General features: G+C 39.9%; 1 protein-coding gene across 8 annotated transcripts in view; it reads left to right on the forward strand.

Annotated features, from left to right (window-relative positions):
* Positions 1-17,437, forward strand: part of LOC114512547 (aminopeptidase O (putative)) — a 439,198-nt gene that overhangs the window by 113,036 nt on the left and 308,725 nt on the right. For all 8 annotated transcript variants that reach the window (XR_004902147.1, XM_036021469.1, XM_036021474.1 and 5 more), the window contains 2 exons: positions 461-614; positions 10,038-10,283. Coding sequence is in view for 7 of the 8 variants with exons in the window: in XM_036021469.1 (XP_035877362.1) it covers positions 461-614; positions 10,038-10,283 (400 nt within the window). In the remaining variant the exon portion in view is untranslated. The remainder of the gene's footprint in view (positions 1-460; positions 615-10,037; positions 10,284-17,437) is intronic.

Here is a 17,437-nt window from a genome sequence, read left to right on the forward strand (position 1 = left end):
GATAATTCATCTGTTCATTCATCCATCCATCTATTCATTCATTTGTTCATCAAAGTGAGCATCTTTTTTCATTTTTTATGTTGCCAAGTACTGTACTAGGCAATAAGGATGGATGAGACATGTTTTTGTTTCTGTAGCAGCATATAACCTATACTTTTATGTGTTTGCAGCTATTAGTGACCACCTCAACCACCACCATTTATTTATAGCCTCACTTGAAGGGCTTCAAACTGATCCTTGGAATAGATCCAAACCTTCCTGGCTGCTCTGAAACTATCATCTCTCTTATGCTTCCCCTGAGACCTGGAATAATGTCCCTTCAGTTGACAGGACCCACCTCCAAGAACTGGCTCATACCATCTTAGGACACAAGTTCTTCAAGTGCCTAAAGAGAAAAAAATACAAGTAAGGTCCAGAACCATACGTTGGCCTCATTAGATTTTTCTCTTTCTGCTTATAGGGAGCTTGAGCTGGCATTACTATGTAACCATGCCAATGCCAGCCTCCACCTTTACAATTGCAGTGGGATCCTGGACAGAAATGAAGCCAGAGACCTGCTCATCAAATGATCTGGCAGCAGAGATATCCTTCTCAACTTCCGAGGCTGACTTCAGGTTTGTATTTGGGAACTTGCTGAAAAACAAACACTTGAGAGAGTAGAATGACGCATTTATTCCAAGCACTGGGAATGTGAGTCATCCCTGCTGAGAAACTAAACCAAACTATGACTAATCAAAGCAGGAAAAGCCCTACTGGGAGGGAAAGAGAGTTGAGAGGCCAAAATATGGGCATATTGTTTATGCAGAAAGAACAAGAAGAAAAGTATATATGAAGTCCTCTGTGCAGTCAGGTGAAATTTTTTGTGTATTTGGTTAAGTCAACAGAATCTTCAGCTTTAATATTTTCCCCTGTTTCTATACCTTTTAACTTTGGATTTCAGTGCTTATTTGATCAAAAACACAACTTAATAAAAAGCCTTTGCTTATCTGATGCATTCTTTTGTAGTCCACTCTGCTGTTTTGGTTCCAGTGACTGCTGCTAGCAGTGCCTTTGTAGAGGCTGTGGGGAAGGTCAACCTCCTTAGGAGCACAGGACACAAGGAAACTGTCACAAGGCTATTGGGTTTTGAGAATCCTGCTGGGTCAGGGCATTGTTAACTTCAGTAGCAATTCCTTCTTTTCAGAGTTGATTAGAGGAAATCAGTTTAAAAATTTTTAACATTAGTATAGGCCATTAGATGTTCAACTGTTCTGGCTTTGAGAGTCAAAGGGAAGAAGGAGAATGCAAATAACAGGTGCAAGAGTGTGCTAATTGTGCAGTATGACATCATGCTTTCTTCTAGGGCTTTTACATCTAGCTCAGTTTAATAGTTTTTCCTATTTACAGGTAGTCACTAAGCTAGTACTTTCTGGTGGAGAATGCTCAGAGTCAGGGGACAGATGGTTTGTTCATCCTTAAAATCCAACTAAGATAGGCTCATAGTACAAATTTCTTTTGTGTTGGTTGTTTTGCCATGTTGGTTTTGCTCTTACTGCACAGATGGCAGTGGTTGGTGTGGTTAGAAGATAAAGCCATTGAGTGCTCTCTTATGACGGGCATGTCTTATTGCCTGCATTTTGCTTTTTGGTGGAAGGAAGGTAATTTCCACTTCTTGGTCAGAAGTTACCTATTTTGGACCATATTCTCTGAGCTATATAGAGTACTGTAGATTGCTTATAGAATTTTACTTACTCACTCTCAAGGGAAGAAGAGAATTGTAGACAGAAATGACGTATGTTACTTTCAAATGGGAACATTTAATTTCTTGTGAGACCCTCTAGTGCTCTTGTCCCCTGTCACTGAGATCACACAGTAGGCCTCATTTTGAAAGTCCAGGCAGCCAAATTTCTAATTAGGGAGGACAGGTGCCCTGGAGAGTCACTTCGATCTACAATGGACTTGGTATAAGTGAGAAATAAACTTTTTTGGGTTGAGCCACTGAAATAATGGGGATGTTTGTTATTATAGCATATCCTAGCCTATCTTGAATTGATACGGAAGCCATTGAATGTTTGAAGTTACGGAAAGTCTTGGTCTACCTGTCATCTTGCTTAGTTCTGAGGATAAACTTACATGGTAGGTAGGCTTTATTAATTCTATTTTTAAAGATAAAATAATGATATTGAGACTTCAAACAGCAGCATGTTCACATTCATGTCCCTACTGAGTTACAATACCTGGATTCACATCTGGGTTCAACCCCCTGGAGAGGTGATTCAGAATCTTTTCTGGGGACTTTTAAAAACTGTACATTATATCCATGCCTCACCTGGCATCTGGTCCATCTTTTCACCTGGAGAGTCAGTTCCATGATTGAGTCACTATTATTAATTGGAATGTGTCATGTTGTAATAGAAAATAGAAATAGAGAGCATTTCCTACTTGAACAATGATTAAAAGAAAAGAAAAGAAAAGAAAAGAAAAGAAAAGAAAAGAAAAGAAATAGCATTTTCTTTGAGCCTGAAGGTGCCATCCCCATTGACTAGGTATGTTTCTTTGGGCAAAGCCATACTTTCCTTCTCTGCAGAATAAAGAATTTGCTAGGGTTGAGGATGGGAGGTTTGGGGGCCGGGTGTGTTTCTCAAATTCTTCATGGTGAAGCAACACTTCACTTACAACCTCAGAGCTGATTTACTGTTACAAGAGGTAAGCAGTTGGAAAATGTGTACCTTAGGAAGGCTAGGGGAAGGCAAAGAAAAATTTGTTATTTTGTCTTTCTAGCCATATTTGCAGGGATCCAAGGCAGGGGAGTGGGCAGCAGTCATTTCTTATATGTTCTCTCTGCTGCCCACAAGCAGCTGAAATGGCTATTTACTTTTCTGCATCCATAAATGTGAAGGAGGGGGACATGGCTGAATGAAGTAGGGATTGTAGGGGGTAGGATATCTGAATCCCTGTTAGAGTTTAGGGGAGGGGGTAAATACAACTCCTCCCTTGTCCACCGGGTTCAGAACCAATTGAGAAACAGAAGGAGAATGAAAGAAATGTTTTATTATTGACAGAAACTGGATTGAGGTAATACTCAGGCATACAGTGTTAATTGGCTTTCTAATACTCCATTTCCAATTTAGACAAAGTTCTCCACTCAGCTGTACCACTGCTAACCTCCACAACAGAGATGTACACGCCTGCCTAACAGCCAAAAGCACCCCCTCTGTGGGCAAGCAGATTTGAAAAGAGAAAATCCAGAGTGACCCAGCTAATCAGATCAGCTGGAGAGAGAGTGCAGGGTGCCACTGCAGGCAGAGAATCTTGTCCTCGTATGGAAATGTGAGGCCTGGTGGGGGGTGGGGAGGAGTCCCTCCCAGACTCCTTTCCGTGTCTGACATGCTATGACTAAGTTTTCCCTTCATTTATCACTGTGCTTGTCCATCAGAAATACACTGCTGATAAAATAATAGCTTACATTTGTTTAATCCTTCCCTGGCTACATACTTCATGTGTGCTGTCTTTAGTCATCAGAGGGTGGCTCTGTGTTTTTATCCATTAAATCTTTGGCTCCACACTAAGTTTGCCAACAAAGGTGCTCTGAAATGCCAAGTGCAGTGGTGTTTTTGGTTATGTTCACATCTGGTCCCCTTGCCTTTCCCGATCCCACCTTCTACTTCAAACCTTCCTGAGACTACTAGTTCAATTCTCATAAATGTAATGTTTACAGAGTTATATGCCACAGGCTTTCATTTGCCTAATGTGTTCAGGCATGTTAGGGTCCCAGAAATTTGGCCAAAGTATTGGTCATTGAACTTTTGTTCATGTGGGTCAAGTTATAGGAAGAACAGTCCTTCCTCCAGCTCCAGTTCCACGTGTTTCCAGCCCACTCTGGCTGAGCATTTTAGTAAATACATTAATTACAGGGCACTTAGATAAACTGTTGAAAGTTTATTAATTTTATTTGGCTGCAGTATAACCTTCTCCAACAACAGGGGAATCTTTGTATTATGTTTAATCTCTTGAGGTCTTTGTTAAAGCATTGTCTTCACTTTGGGGCCATATACTTTAAGCAGGATGCTTGGATAAAGTCCAGAGGAACTCAGCAAAAATGATTAAAAGCATGGAAAACATGCAGCATGGAGCATGGAAAAGCATGGGAGAGGTACTGAGGGTGCTAACCCTAAAGAAGAACAGACATGGTAGGGGATGCGAAGTCGATGAAAAGTTGGACTTTGGAGAATGAGATCCTGTTTTTATCTCTTTGAAAGTCTAGAAAAGAAGGAATGGTAGATACATATCATAGGGAAAAATTCCAATGTCCAGAATACCCTTCACTTCACTTTGAGAGGAACCTTTCCATATCTTTCTGGCTTGATTTGATTTGTCCAGCCCTTGCTCCCTGAGTATTTCAGCTCTCTGTCTCACATTGCAAGTATCTCACCTTGCTTTGTACTATACTGAATGCCTGAGAAAAACACATCTGACTTTCAGACACTACTACATCATCATCTGTGTTGACAACATTGTCAGCAATGCATTGGGGGCTGGTGGTAGCAGTTTGAACACTTGTGATTTTTAGGAAGCGTCTACTCTGCTAGCTAAAATATTAATAAATTGTGTAAACCTAAACTAATCAAAACTAAAAACATTTTCTTCTAACAAAACTGTAAATTCCTCAAAGGTAGGGTCAGAGATTTATTCAGATGTATGTACATGGCAGCTCCCTGTGGAGGGCCTTGAATAGAGAAAGAATGCAGAAAATATTTACTGAGTTTTCACATGAACCAGGGAAGGGGTTGTGGGAAAAGAATATGCATTTCCTGGGGAGACTTTCCAGTGATTTCTTTTGAACCTTAGACAGAGAAACATTTGTGTGAGGTGGTTTTAGTACAGCCCTGCCTTGAAACAAGAGGATAGCTGAAGAAGAACCTTTTGAGGCTCTGAGTAAAACACAGTCATTCCTTGGAGAGACCTCTTGTATAAGAGGGGACCAATGGCCTGGTTTCCATTATTTACCAGCTAACATATATTTCACACTTCTTCCCACTCAGTAATATTAATAGGCAATGTTGACAAGGAGGAACAGGAAACTGGAGAACCACAGGGCAGCTGAGCTCAGCTTTAGGAAAACTCCAGATTCCAAATTTACTTAAGAAACATAATGAAGTATGTGGAGAAGGAGAGTCTGGAGGGAGGAGGTTATGATGACTCACGGTGTGATGAATAGTTGTTATTCTAGGAATGTTGTGTGCATTAATTGGGAAAATGTATATAAATTATTCAGAACAGTGCACAGCACATAGTAAGTGTTAAATGACTGTAAGTAGCAGGTCTGGTAGGAGTTATTTGTGTTTATTACTCTTATCATTAGTATTATAGATTATTAATAATTAACAATCAAATATTATTATAACCTTAATTATTAAAATGTTTACTCTGCAAGTCTGGGCACAAGGAACAGCTATTTACAAATTCTTCATTTGTTGTTGATATTAAGAGTATATTGGAGCAGGCACATATACAGTGATTTGTAATTGAAGGTTAGTCTGAAGGGAGGATAGAGCATCTTTGAGTTAATACTGGTTCTGTGGAAGACTAGTCATGATTTTATAAAAGTATAAAATTAGTATTAGTATTAATATTAGTAAAAGTATTCCCTCACCACTTCAGGAACATGGCTGTTGTATGAAGAGGGGCTCTTGTCGTAAGTTGTCATAGAATCATAGTGCCATGAGAAACCTTGGAAACCATTTTAAGTTTTTTGTTTGTTTTTTCAAACATATTTGATTGGTTATGCTATTACAGTTGTCCCATTTTCCCCACTTTATTCCGCTCCACTCTGCACACACCCCCCCCAACTGAATTCCCTCGTCCCCTTAGTTCATGTCCATGGGTTGTACATATAAGTTGTTTGGTTTCTACATTTCTTTACTATTCTTAACCTCCCCCACCTATTTTCTACCTACCATTTATGCTACTTATTCCCTGTGCCTTTTCCCCCATTCCCTTTCACCCCTTACACACTAATAACCCTCCATGTGATCTCCATTTCTGTGATTCTGTTCCTGTTCTAATTGTTTGCTTAGTTTGTTTCTGTTTTTTTTTTCAGTTGTTGTTAGTTGTGAATTTGTTATCATTTTAGTTCATATTTTTGATCTCCTTTTTCTTAGATAAGTCCCTTTAACATTTCTCATAATAAGGGCTTGGTGATGATGAACTCCTTTAACTTGACCTTATCTGGGCAGCACTTTATCTGCCCTCCCATTCTAAATGATAGCTTTGCTGGATAGAGTAATCTTGGATGTAGGTCCTTGCCTTTCATGACTTGGAATACTTCTTTCCAGCCTCTTCTTACCTGTAAGGTTTCTTGTGAGAAATCAGCTGACAGTCTGATGGGAACTCCTTTGTAGGTAACTCTTTCCTTTTCTCTTGCTGCATTTAAGATTGTCTCCTTATCTTTCATCTTGGGTAATGTCATTATCATGTGCTTTGGTGTGTACTTCCTGGGGTCCAACATTTTGTGAGACTTTCTGAGCTTCCTAGACTTCTTGGAAGTCTATTTCCTTTGCCAGATTTGGGAAGTTCTCCATTATGTTTTCAAATAAGTTTTCAATTTCTTGCTATTCCTCTTCTCCTTCTGGCACCCCTATGATTCAGATGCTGGAATGTTTAAAGTTGTCTTGGAAGTTCCTAAGCCTTTCCTCATTTTTTTGTATTCTTGATTCTTCATTTTGTTCTGGTTGAATGTTTATTTCTTTCTTCTAGTCCAAACCCTTGATTTGAGTCTTGGTTTCCTTCACTGTTGGTTCTCTGTACATTTTCCTTTATTTCACTTTTCATAGCCTTCACTTTTCCCTCTATTTTGTGACCATACTCAACCAATTCTTTGAGCATCCTGATTACCAGTGCTTTGAGCTGTGCATCTGATAGGTTGGCTACCTCTTCGTCGGTTTTATTTGTTCTGGAGCTTTGATCTGTTCTTTCATTTGGGCTTTTTTTTTTTTTTTTGTCTTAGTGCACCTGTTATGTAGTGAGGGGCGGAGCCTTAGATGTTCACCAAGGCAGGGCAACCCACATTGTTGCATTTGGTGCTGTATGTGGGAGAGGGGTCCGAGAAGAAACAATGCTGCTTGTTCAGCTCTCATTTGGCTTTCAGTCACTTCCCCCACTAGCCACAATCAAATTGGGCCCTTCTGGTGCTGATTCCTGGGTGGGTGGTTTTGTGTACATTCTAGGACCCTGTGGGTTTCTCCAGTGAACTCTCCAGTGAACTTTCTTGGGAGGCTGGGAGTTTCTCCCGCTGTAGCAATTCCCACAGGTTTTCTCAATCAGAGGTTTTAAGGCTTTTCCCCCCCCTTGCTAGAACTCGGGTTTCCTGGTCTGCCTAACCCCCAGTTGTTCCTCCTGATTTATCCAGACACGAGTGTGGGACTGCTGGCTCATGTGGGACTGCCAGCTCCACCAGCTGCCGCCTTGCCCACCCTGTCCTCCAGCCACTGCCTTGCCATGAGTCCTTTCCACCCAGCTGCCCATCTCTGCCCCTCCTACTGGTCTGGATGAATCTTTCTTCTTTAACTGCTTGGTTGTGAGACTTCCATACAGTTCAATTTTCTGTCAGTACTGGTTGTTTTTTTGTTTTTAAATTTGTTGTTGTCCTTCTTTTGGTTGTGTGAGAAGGAAAAGTGTATCTACCTATGCCTCTATCTTGGCCTAAAGTCTGTTTTTAATGAAAATGTAATTAACATACAGCAGAATGAATAGCTCTTAAGTGTTTGGCTTGATTAGTTTTTGACAGTTGTATGCATGTTAACCCAGATAAAGAACATTCCATCAGCCCAGTAAGTTCCTTCACACCCCTTTCCCATCATTTCCTCCCCTTTCCCAGCATCCTCTTCTGTGAGGCCATGTCAGAAGTGAGGAAAAGAGGCCCCAGAGATGGAGTGGTTTGCCTTAGGTCATAGTTAGCCAGTTGTTCAGGTTTTCTGGTCCTGTGTTGGATTGGGGTGTGGCCTCCTAGATGCTGTTTCCATTTTTATTAGGATCCTTAATGATTTCCCTTACCCATAGCTTGATTGTCTTAAAGTTTTACATTTTCTCTAAGGCTTTAATTGTGAAAAACAGTGCTAATTCACACAAATGACATGACCTTTATTGCCTTGGATAGTGCTATTCCTCTCCAGAGAGAATTTAACTCACCTTTTCTCTTGAACAAATTGGCTTGTATGGTATATCTTTCACTACCTCAAACTATTCTCCAACTTTTGAGGTTCTTGATCTCAAAAAAATAGTCTTTGCCCTATGGCATGTTTCTACACAGGCTAATGGAATACCTCCTTACAAAACTGTGCTTTGGTAGGTGGAATTTAAACTTATGGCTCCAAGTCTGTCCTGAAGATGCCTCTTCACCTCCAATTTCTCCAATATTTAAAGTGGTCTGAAAGCTTTTCAGTAGAATTCAAGCTCAAATTACCATAGCACATTATGTACATATATAAATACATTAGGAAAAGGTATTGTGGTGGTTAATTTAATAAATGGTAGTTTTTCAGTTTGTGAGAGCTTTGATTGAATTGCTACACCAATACAGTTCTAGTCATTAGGTGGATATCGCAGCCTTTTTGGTTGAATGTTTACCAGTAGGCACCTATCCTTACTTTCTCCATAAAGCAGGGTTATCAATCTAGGGACTTTGGCTAGCATTCAATGCCAGCAGTTATATCCTTCCTGTCACCTTATTCTGGAGAAGTATTTATGGGTTTTCCCCCTTTATTTTTTCCCCAAGTGTGCAAAATCATCATCGGTGCTGGGAGTTGTGTTCTATGTACTACAAGAAGGTGAGGCTTATCTCCACACTGTGTGGCTCTCCTTGGGCAGTACTGATTGTGGATGGATGAAAGGCACTTCAGAAATTTATAGAAGCTTTATTGTTGCAGTTCGCCCATATTGGAACATATCAGTATTTTAAGGTGTTTTTTTTTTTCCAGTATTCACTGGGAGTATAATAAGCCCCATAGTTAGAACTATAATTTATAAATTAAAAGTACAGGGGTGTTCCATTATGTTTGAATAAAGGATCTGTTAACAGGTGAAAAAATAGAGTTCCCTTTGATGTTGGTTTCTTTGGGTAGATAAGTTCTCTTGAGGCCTATGAGTCAGATTCTGGGAATTCTTTTTCAGCGCCACCTTTGGTAGAATAACTGACAGTGATCAGATGGTACAGGCTGGACTCTGATCTGTTTCCGTAAAAGGAAAGTGGGCTGGGGAAAATATCGTATCACAAGTGCTTCTGTATTTCTTCACAACACAACTTTTTTTTTTTTTACTAATTTGAGAGAGAGTGACAGAGAGACAGACAGAGAGAGAAACATCAGTTTGTTGTTCCACTTATTTATAAGTGTTTTCACTGGTTGATTCTTATATATGTCCTGACCAGGGATCGAACTTGCAGCCTTGGTGTATCAGGACAACATACTAACCCAACTGAGCTACCCAGCCAGGGTTTTAACAGCACAAGAAAACCTAAAGTACTTTTCAGGAGAATGAGTGCTGTTCTTTTGAAAAGTTGGAACCTGTACTGTCATTTGGTTCATTTTTTTTTACCTGACTCCACATATTTTATTCTAGTAAATTCCAGAATGGGATCTTTAATTTGGTTACACCGTACCTTCCTTTCTGAGTTATGAATCATACCTGAGTTAGAGAGGATTTTTTCCACCATGGTATTTGAAAGCACAACTTTAAGGGCAGAAATTGTTTTTTGTTTTGATGGGAGTTTGTTTTGTTGTTTTGAGTCTTGGGGCTTTTTTCCCATTTATTCTAAAACAAGATTTTACTACTTTCACTTAGCTTAGATTGAAACTACTCAATCAATTCAACATATCAATAAGTATTTCAACCTCTGATTTTTCATCACTACTTAGAGACAAGCAAAGAACTCAAGTAACTGTTTTTGCTTGTGAACCTGTCTAAACCGCTGTCTCCTAGAAGTTGTCTGTGTTTGTGAAAGTACCTTACCTCAACAACAAGGAGAATAAAAAGTACTTATGTTTATTCTGTGTTGTTCCCAGGTATGCTGGCATTTGTGGCCATGTGGAATACCCCTGCCGCTTCCAGGATACTTCTGCCACCACCCAGGAGGTCATTCCTCATCGGGTCTTTGCCCCAGTGTGCCTCAAAGGTGCCTGCCAACAGACCCTCCTGCAGCTGCTCTCTCCGTGCCTCTCAGCAGCACACTCTGTCCTGGGAACACATCCCTTCCCCAGGCTGGATGTACTCATCGTTCCTGCCAACTTTCCAAGTCTGGGGATGGCCAGGTACATTGTTCTGTTGCGGCACTTGGAGAAAATATGCTTTGCAAATTCTTTGACTATTTCTTGCTTTTTCTAAGCTATGTCAGAGCTGTCATTTGATTAGAATGGAGGAAGCACAGCTACTTATATTTGGACATCTCATTGCTGCCATGAGGGACAGTTTGTGCATAGACTCTACCATGCATGAGCCTTTGGATGTCTTGGGTTCAATTCAGCTGCCTTGAAAATAAAATGACATTGTTGCTGGGATTAAGAAGACATTGTGCCCCCAGAGTGATTGATGTATGTTGGATTGTGGCTGATCAGTGGCTGGTTAGCTTAGATGGAGAGAGCATAATGCTAATGATCCCAAAGTCATAGCTCTGGGCAGGGTGAACTACCTGGTTCCAGGGTCATAGGCTGCTCACCTAATCCTAACCAGCTGTCTCATCCATTCTCACCTTTGGTCACAAGGACAATGACTTGAGAACCCCTGTGATACAGAGACTGTGGATGGATCAGTGTAAATCCATCACCACTGCTAGAAAAACAGCTCAAAGCAGATGGTGTCTTGGCAGTGGCATGGCAGGGAAGGTACTTGTCTTGCTACTAATTCTTAATACACTAAATACATTGTTCTTACTGTTGTCTCAGTTTAGTTCCTATAGAAAATCAAAACCTGCAAGTTGAACCTTTCCCTATATATTATTTATATCTAAAATTTATTCACTAATGCCATTGTTCATTCAGTAATACAAAGCTAGGTCTCACTCAGCATTTTTTTTTTTTGGTTATGTACTCAGGATTTTACTTGGTTATATTTCTATTTGAAAGTCTTAATTATTAACAGTGAATATGCTTGACTAAGGATGGGAAAAATAAGCTCATCAAAACATGTGACTTTAAGTTTTTCCCTATTAGTCAAGGAAATTCCTGCTGCCAATTAATTTCCATGCTTTTAAACAGCTGTCATTTGTGGTGTTTTCCCTGAAAACTGCACACATTCTTAGTAAAGCCCATGGGTAGAAAAGAACTGTCCAGAACATTTGCTTTTGATCTTTACTACATACATATACTTTTTAAAAGCTGGCTGGGTAGTCTTAATCCTTGAGGAGGTCTGAGAAAGTCATTTAAACTGATTTTTATCCTATATTTATGAAGATAATGGGAATGTAGAAACTAGGATAATTATATATATTTGGTTACATGCATCATATAATTGTGTTGGATGTCTATATATAGAATTTGTCTTAACAAGGGGGCTTCTTTGGTCCTTTGAAGAGGCTGCTGGACTTAATTTAAGCAGAATTATTGGCAAAGAAAGGGTCGTTCATTAAATGTTTCTCAGTTTTGAGGAGCCATATTTATTTGGGAGTTTTTAGCACTTTATGAGAGTTGCAGTTTTTCAGGGCATGTTTGCTAACAGTTCCAGTTCTGACCTGAGGGAACCAAAGGCAGAGTATTTTTCATACAGAGGACTTTGTTTTCTATAGCTCCTTCCTGACATCATCCTGCCAAAACCAGAATTTGTTGACCTGCAGGCCATTCTATAAAGCTTTCCTTTCAAGTTTGCATGCCCAAACAGGTAGGCTGTATATTTGCTGCGTTTTGAGATATTTAAAGTGATTTAAACATGCTTAACTGTATTTTTAAAGCAATAAGCCTAAGTACCCTAAGGCTAAATGGTACTGGGCACAAATGTCAAAAAATGTGATGGTGATAATAACTTAGCAGCAACAAGACTGCTTTTATGCTTAAAATCAGGAGAACCATACATTTAAAATTTGTGGTTGGTTGTCAAATATTTTTTTTCCATTTCTTTCTTTCTTTTTTAGACTGTGGAAATAGTCTTCCCTGGCCTAGATATTTTCCTGGGCTTAGTCTGTATTTGAGCCATGGAAGGGGGATTGTGGTATCTTCCATTGCCAGTGGGGAGGGTTGGGGGAACACTCTGTTTTCCCTAACTCTAACCTAAATTGATTCCACTTGTTTGGTGGGACTCTCTTGGGATCCCAATACCTTGAGCCACATGTGACTAAGTGGGGTTTATGACTCAGTTGGCTCCCAGGGCCCTGCTGCCTTATTTATGGTCCAGGCTTTGCTTGGGGCTCTGCAGAGCAAAGCTGGGACAAAAATGACAGTCTTCTAGGTTAACTCTGTGTCCTAAATAGGAATAGGAAATCCTGAGGCTAGTAGGAACCATCTGGAAAGACCTCCACACTGAAACTTGTCCTTGTCGTGTTTGTTCTATGCACTAGACATCAAAAGATTTCTTGGTAAATGAAATGGTTGTTTCCTGAGTTCATATTTTATAAACATATATGCACAGTTATAAATTCCATACCTCTGGACTTCTGTACTTATTAGATCTTAATCATAATGAATACCATTTTATACCATTTTAGCATTCTTTTTCAGTAAATGACATTAAACATTCCCACATTAACTTAAATGGGTAAATTATTAATAACCATTTTAAAGAGGTTTTAAAAATTTTGGATGGTATCTATAATGATTGCACTGTATTTTAAAAACATCAATTGGAATTTTCAATGCTTTTAAACATAACAGTAACTAGAACATTTATCAAAACTGCACTTAATGATTTTTGTCACCTAGTAATATAACAGGACTATGACCTATTAACACACCCCTCCAATTCTTTTCTGAACCACTGTTCCAGGGAATAGATGCCTTCAAAGTTGCATTCCCCATCTTTTCTCATTTAGTCAGTATGGGCTTTCTGTTTTGTTTTATTTTTGCTTTCCAGGATGGCTGAATCTTCTGGATAAGGAGCTGAGGAATGTACACTTCTTGAGTTGTGTATTACTATGAGGTGTATATAAAGATCTGAATGCATGTTAAGTGAATCTCTAGTGTATAGAAAGCTCTTTTCATGTCAGTGTAATGTGTTCCACCATTTTTATCATATCTTGGTATTTTTTTCAGGTGCCTCAGCTAGGGATTAACTAATAAGCCTAATTTCTTAGATATTGAGAAATATATGAAAGGAGCTAGCTCATCATCATACTTACACTCTTTGTTATATAATAATAATGTTAAAGGAATAATATCCTGGAACCAGATTTATGACAGTCTTACCTCTGAATGTGCTTATGATAAATGCTTTGCTTCATCATTTGTCTTTCATCAGTTCATAATTACATGTCACGGGGCATAATTAGTTTGGCAGAACTCTCATGCTGATGTCCAAATACATTATTTTTTCCCTTTTTCTATTTCATTTTCAAGAATCTCACACAAATTATTTCAGAATGGTTTTCTTTTTAGAGCTCTGAATAAAAAAGCCACGTCTTCTGTGGCTCTCCTTCACAGCTGTACCTTCACATGGAGTTTCAGCCCTGGTCCCACTGGGGAAATCAGAAAAACAAACAAACAAATAATACAGCAGCAGTGTGCTTCATGATAGGTCACAGATTCTGCTTTGACCTTTTCCCACTGGTTCTATACCAGATTGTCTTAATCATCTATTCATTATTTATTCATTCTTGTGATAAATTTCTGTTTTGCGACTTAATGTGTGCCAGGTAGGATTTAAGATGCTAAGTCTGCAAAGGGGAATAAGATCGATGATGTCTCTCTCTGTCCGCTTGGTACCTACGTTTTAGTCAGGGGAGAAAATAATATGCATAAGAACAAATAATTAAGATGTGCACTATGAAGAAAGCAAGTGATAGAGTGACTTGGAATAAGTAGCTTTGTTTGGGTGGGGAGGCAAAGGCTTCTTTAAAGAGTGACATTTGTAGTGAGACTGGAGAATGGGAAGGAGCCAGCCTTGTGACAGTCTGGTGGAAAAGCAACCCAGGCTGACAGAGTTCAAATCCAAAAGCCCCAAGGTAGAAAACGTTGTTAGGGGCTGGAGAAGCAGAAAGAAGCCCACTATAGCTGGAGGGCAATGAGCTTTTAGAATGCCTTTCCTCACCCCCTCCTTAAACTCATTTTTGAAGCTGGGAGATTCAGTGGTCCCTCAAGGCTTGGGTCACCTGAACCACCCACACACCAGTATGAGGAAGAGTAAAGAGAGCCACTAAAAAATGGTAGAGGTGGAGTGGACATTGATGGTTCCAGGCAGTCAGGTGTTATAGGGAAAGAGGTAAAAACTTCTTTCAGTTTTCTGGGGCCAACAGTTCCATACCATCTTGTGACAGGCTAGTCAGAAGCTAACTTAGCTTAACAGCTGGTTTCCTTAAGCAAAATTCTCCATTGCTAGGACCTTAGGGCACCTGGTGCCTGAACTGGCAACTCCCTTTGTGGAGGAGGGACCAGTCTCAAATCAACATGTTTCCTTTTGCAAGACGCTGCCGATTGACTCCTTGTAAGCTTTTTTGATACAGTAGGCCATAGGGAGGGAAGTGTTTACATGTTTCCTCATCTTTACCCAAGGATATTTTTTCATTGCTTTTAGAGAGAGAGAGAAACATCAATGTGAGAGAGAGACAAGCATCTATTATTGGTTGCCTCCTGTACATACCCAGACTGGAGATTTTATGTGCACTGACTGGGAATTGAATCCACAACCTTTTGGTTACAGAATGATGCTCCAACCAACTAAACCATACTGGTCAGGGCTACTTGTTCTAATTTTTAAGCTATTAGTTTGGTTCTCAGGCCAGCATTCAATCCACTGAGCAACACCAGCCAGGGCTAATTTTTAAGCTTTTAAAAGACTAAACAAAAATAGGATTGATAAATAAAGAGAATAGAGAAATAATAATCAATTACTTAAATATCTTCCGTGCACTTTACAGTAGAGAAAAACTGTCAAGTTCCCTATTATACATGGCTTATTCTTAAAAGATCTGATTGTGCAATAAAAGTCTTCTGAATGCTTATAGTAGTTCCTGACTGTTGCATGCACAGTTTTCTTAAGTATTTCAGTTTGCAAATATATGGTGTGCACACACATGCCCAAGAATGAATGTAACTAACTTTCCCTCCTCCACTCCTCCTGGGGTTAGACAGGGTGTTGTCCTGTTTATTCTTATCTCCCAGCCAATGTGTAATAGAATCAGCAAAACATAACATGCTGGGACAAAGGGCCTCTTGTTTTCAGCCTTCTAATTGTGCTTCTTTGTGCCGGGAAGGAAGCAGTCATAAATTTCTGTCATTATCTTAAATAGCAAGGTTTCACAGCTTTGGGAATTTTTCTTTGCTTGTTCTTTGTTAGCTTCTACTTGAATTTTTTGATGCTGCAAACCAAACCACTGTACTTTTAAACAATCCTTGAAATTTCAGGGAATGTGACCCCCTGATTTCAAGGCAGGGTGCAACCTTAGTGATTCTTTCCTTTGGGAATCTGATTTGAGCTGTAAATTAGTGGACCTTTCTGTTCAAAAAGGATACCAGCTCCTTTGCTTTCTGATGTGATGAGGATTTGGGGGAGGGGGGGTTTGTGTGTGGGTTTTATTTCTTTGAAATTGTTGTTCATTTCCCAGACTAATATATTCTCAATTCTCTTTCTGTATGGATTGTTTTTAAAAATATTTGGAAGGGCATTTTCTCCTGTTTTCCTGTATTACTCTTACGTTTTTTCAGACAGGAGGGTGTGAATGATAGAAAGCAGCTCATACTATTCTTTTTTCCCTAGTAAAATTGTAATGCTTGGCTTACTGGCACCTCTGCAGTTGTAGGGAGGAGCAAACAGAACTCCTGGTGAGTGGCATGGTCAATGAGGTGGCTTATGGCCCTCACATGCATTGTCTTTCATGCTCTCTTTGTGTTCATTTCTTCATTTTGTTTCCTATTTTTATTTTCGAGAATATTTTTAACTTTGTTTCCCTCCTATCTTATAGAGAAAGGCTTTCCCCTTGTAATGTATTCTGGTTCTTTCATTTCTCTTTCTTGAAATAAGGACTAGTATTTATAAGGGAGATTCTTTCAGAACTCTTGACATCCCCTGGCTATGATTATTTGGTTAGTCTTAACAATACGCATTTGCACTGAGTGAGGAATGTAGTGAGAAGGTATGTGTATGCTCCATTCTTTATGGTGCAGGTGCAGGAAGATAGGTGAGGTCTCCCAGTCACTTGGAGCTGGGAAGTCAGAGAGAGAAGTCAAAGGGTTTCATCTGGTTGGCTCAGAGAGCATGAGGGTCAGACTTAGGCAGGACTTAGCCTGTAACTCTCTCTGGGGTATGTGTATGTTTGCTTCAGGGATTGGCCATGGAAGTCATAGTGTCATGGAGTTGACTTAAAGATTAGAGGTCACTGTGGGCTCATTTGAGGCAGCCATAGAATCACAGGAGCATGCTGGGGCCAGGTTCTCTCTGTCTGTTGGAACAACAGACAGAGTGAACTCATAGCTTTTGGCTCAGCCAGAATCATCTTCTTGCCATCACACAGCTGTGCTGCTTGTCAGATCCAGAAGTAGCATTTTATCATCATTACGCCATGATTCCTCACCCTCTGAAAGATTATGCTTAAGTGTTTTATTTTCTTTGAACTGTTCTCCACACACATAGACTGACAGTCCTACCTTCAGAAAACACTGCTGGGGCCATCCTTCAAGAGAAGTCAGGCCTTTGAAAGTCCTTCCTGAAGCAATCATCCCTCTACCTACATTTGTAATCTTTTCTCTCTCTATTGATGTCATCGTGGGCCCCTAATCTCTTCCAGCCCTTGAGCCTGAGATGGCGAGTCGGCACCACCTTTCCATTTTTCCATTGCAAAGGAAAGTCTTTTGTTTTTTCCCCTCCCACTTGTTTCTCTACAGAAGCACCATTACTAATAGAGCATGCATTCCCTGGGTGAAAAAGAACAATGGAATTCAGTGTGTCAAGTTGCCGAATTGGAATATTCCCAACCTTGCTGGTTCTCAACTCCTCAGACCACTACAAATGGTCTGAGTGAGCAAATGCTACTGACTTGTAGACATGTTATGTATGTCTGTGGGCATGGAACTGTGTATGTATTTCTTTTAAGGCTAGACTCCTTTTGGGAGAGAACCCCAACTCCAGAAACAGTATTCCAGCAAGGCACAGTGTGTGTATGAGTAGCTCTGCTTAGGGGGAACATTTCCTCTGTTGCATTACAGCCTGTATGCAGCTGGAACCCACTGGCATCCAAGCCACACAGGTCCATTTGCATAAAGTCGATAAGACTTTGCCGTGTTAACCCCACCCCTGGAATGTAATTGAAAGACTATCCCAATTACCCTTT

The sequence above is a fragment of the Phyllostomus discolor genome, chromosome 3 (assembly GCF_004126475.2).
Source record: "Phyllostomus discolor isolate MPI-MPIP mPhyDis1 chromosome 3, mPhyDis1.pri.v3, whole genome shotgun sequence".
Taxonomy (NCBI): Eukaryota; Metazoa; Chordata; class Mammalia; order Chiroptera; family Phyllostomidae; genus Phyllostomus; species Phyllostomus discolor.